Genomic DNA, 2,500 nt, shown 5'->3' with positions numbered 1-2,500 from the left:
TGAGTTAGCTTCTTTACTCTCAATTGCATTTGTGCAAATAATTAAAGTTTTTTGCAAGGTTTTTTCTCTCTTCTTTCTTTCTTTCTTTTTTTCTTTTACGACTTTTACGGCTTAAAATACCAGTCTCCTTTCAGTTTGTCCTTTCAACGATATCAGAGATAGAAATTCTTTATTTTCTATCCAGTCTCCGTGTGTGACCTCTTGAACTCACAGTACACAAAATGTTTTTTATCCGAGCAAAATTCCGGTATGTTATGCGAAACATACCCGTGCGCTTCTTAAAAATGACTCGCGCCCGCTGAGGTGATCGTTTTAAAGTAAGTCAACTCATGCTGTAAGATAACAAGGTCGACCTCGTGTCCCTGAGGTGAAGCTCATAAAATCTGAAGATGACTTGCCTGGCGTACTGTGTTATCTCAAGCGCACGGAGGATTTTAAAACTTTTATCTCACGCGTATATTATTAAGCACCTTTTATATCCCCGTGAACACAGATTTTTTTTTGTGTAATTACTTCTAATTTTGTTAATGAGTGCGTCGATCATAGGTTAGCTGTCCTGCAAAGTAAACACCTGTAATTAAATTAAAGAGGAAATGACACAGTTACATACGTGTTCATATTCTAAAATTCAAAGAGAACGCTCTGGTGCCGCCTACACATCGTGAAGTAATTATCATCTAGCAATGGTAATGTCAAGAGTGAACAGGCAGGTAACAGACGCATATCACATTCTCAATGCACATCCAGAAAACTATCTCTAATGTATCTAAAAGCCCGTCCTTCCTTCTTCCTAAGGTATCATGGATTAGACGTCGGGACCTCCACGTGCTGACCTCCGGAGTGCACACCTTCGCGTCGGACCAGAGGTTCATTGCCCTCCATGCGGACCGCTCCGAGAACTGGACGCTCCATATCAGGTGAGAGAGAGAGAGGGGGGGTGAGAGAGAGGGGGGGGGTGAGAGAGAGAGAGGAAAAAGAGTGGAGAGAGAGGGGGGGAGGGAGAGAGAGAGGGGGGGGAGATAGGAGAGAGAGGAAAAAGAGTGGAACGAGAGGGGGGAGGGAGAGAGAGAGGGGGGGAGATAGGAGAGAGAGGAAAAAGAGTGGAGAGAGAGAGGGGGGGGGAGAGAGAGAGAGAGAGGGGGGGAGATAGGAGAGAGAGGAAAAAGAGTGGAGAGAGAGGGGGGAGGGAGAGAGAGAGGGGGGGGAGATAGGAGAGAGAGAAAAAGAGGGGAGAGAGAGGGGGGGAGGGAGAGAGAGAGGGGGGGGAGATAGGAGAGAGAGGGGGGGGAGGGAGAGAGAGAGGGGGGGGAGAGAGGAAAAAGAGTGGAGACAGAGAGAGAGAGAGAGAGAGAGAGAGAGAGAGAGAGAGAGAGAGAGAGAGAGAGAGAGAGAGAGAGAGAGAGAGAGAGAGAGAGAGAGAGAGAGGAAAGAGAGTGGAGAGAGAGAGGGGGAGGGAGAGAGAAAGAGAGAATGTGTGTGTTCCTAGATAGAGGGAAATAGAGAGGAGAGAGAGTAGCGTGAGGGTGAGGGTGAGGGAGACAGAGAGAATATGTATGCTCTTAGATAGAGACAGACAGATAGAAATAGAGAGGAAAGAGAGAGAGAGTGAGTAAGAGTGTGACAGAGAATATGTCTATTCCCAGATAGAGATAGATACAGAGAAATAGAGTGAGAGTGAGAGTGAGAGAATATGTAATTCATAGATAGAGAGATAAATAGAGAGGAAAGAGAGAGAGAGAAAAAAAATCAGACAAGGGTCAGAAAGTTGTTGTTAAGAGAAAGAAAACAAGGTACAATTAACGACAGATATGTTGTCTCTGACCGACCGTACCCCGAACTCAACACACGGCTTAATAATGCACAGCAAGAAGCATATATCGCCAATTCATTCCAACCACTGTCCTCAACCCCCGACGCTCCTGAATTATGAGCCGATCAACTGTACTTTCTAATGTTATCTTGGCGTTGGTTCCGTGATTCATGGCAGGAGAAAAGTATCATGGCTATTGACTTATTAGTATCTTTTTTAGTGCTGCTTGACACCTGCGCGAACCATCACATATGCTGTTGGGTGCTAAGGAGAACTTGAAAACCTCTAATTCCACTGGCTTTGATGGAAGTGTACGACTGCATGATTTAGATTGTCTTATTATTTCATGAGAGCTTCATGACGATTACTATGTGAGAAAAAATGTCCGAAGAGAGAGAGTGAACTGAGAGGGAGAAATAGAGAGAGAGAGAGAGAGAGAGAGAGAGAGAGAGAGAGAGAGAGAGAAGACAAACAGATTAACAAACCCCCCAAAGACGGACGAAATAAAGCATAAACATCCAGACGAATAAACAAACAAACATACAAAAGTCGTGAGCTCAATAGAATAGACCAAAGCAGACACGCAGTTGATCCCGCTTACCCCCGACTGACAGTGCCTGTCATATGCCACCAGATTCAGCCAAGCTCGTGACTCCGGTATCTACCAGTGCCAGGTCAACACTGATCCCA

The 2,500-nt window shown here is 45.3% G+C and overlaps 1 protein-coding gene across 1 annotated transcript in view; it reads left to right on the top strand.

Annotated features, from left to right (window-relative positions):
- LOC122260411 (neural cell adhesion molecule 2) overlaps nucleotides 1-2,500 on the top strand; it is a 75,692-nt gene that overhangs the window by 63,663 nt on the left and 9,529 nt on the right. The window contains exons 4-5 of the mRNA XM_086546339.1: nucleotides 796-917; nucleotides 2,445-2,500. The exon at nucleotides 2,445-2,500 is cut by the window's right edge and continues 33 nt beyond it. Coding sequence (XP_086402465.1) covers nucleotides 796-917; nucleotides 2,445-2,500 — 178 coding nt within the window. The remainder of the gene's footprint in view (nucleotides 1-795; nucleotides 918-2,444) is intronic.

Source organism: Penaeus japonicus, unplaced genomic scaffold (genome assembly GCF_977035675.1).
Source record: "Penaeus japonicus unplaced genomic scaffold, GWHDUDI00000001_assembly GWHDUDI00000018, whole genome shotgun sequence".
Lineage (NCBI taxonomy): Eukaryota > Metazoa > Arthropoda > Malacostraca > Decapoda > Penaeidae > Penaeus > Penaeus japonicus.
The sequence above is the reverse complement of the archived record's forward strand: the minus strand, read 5'-3'. Positions and strand labels throughout refer to the sequence as shown.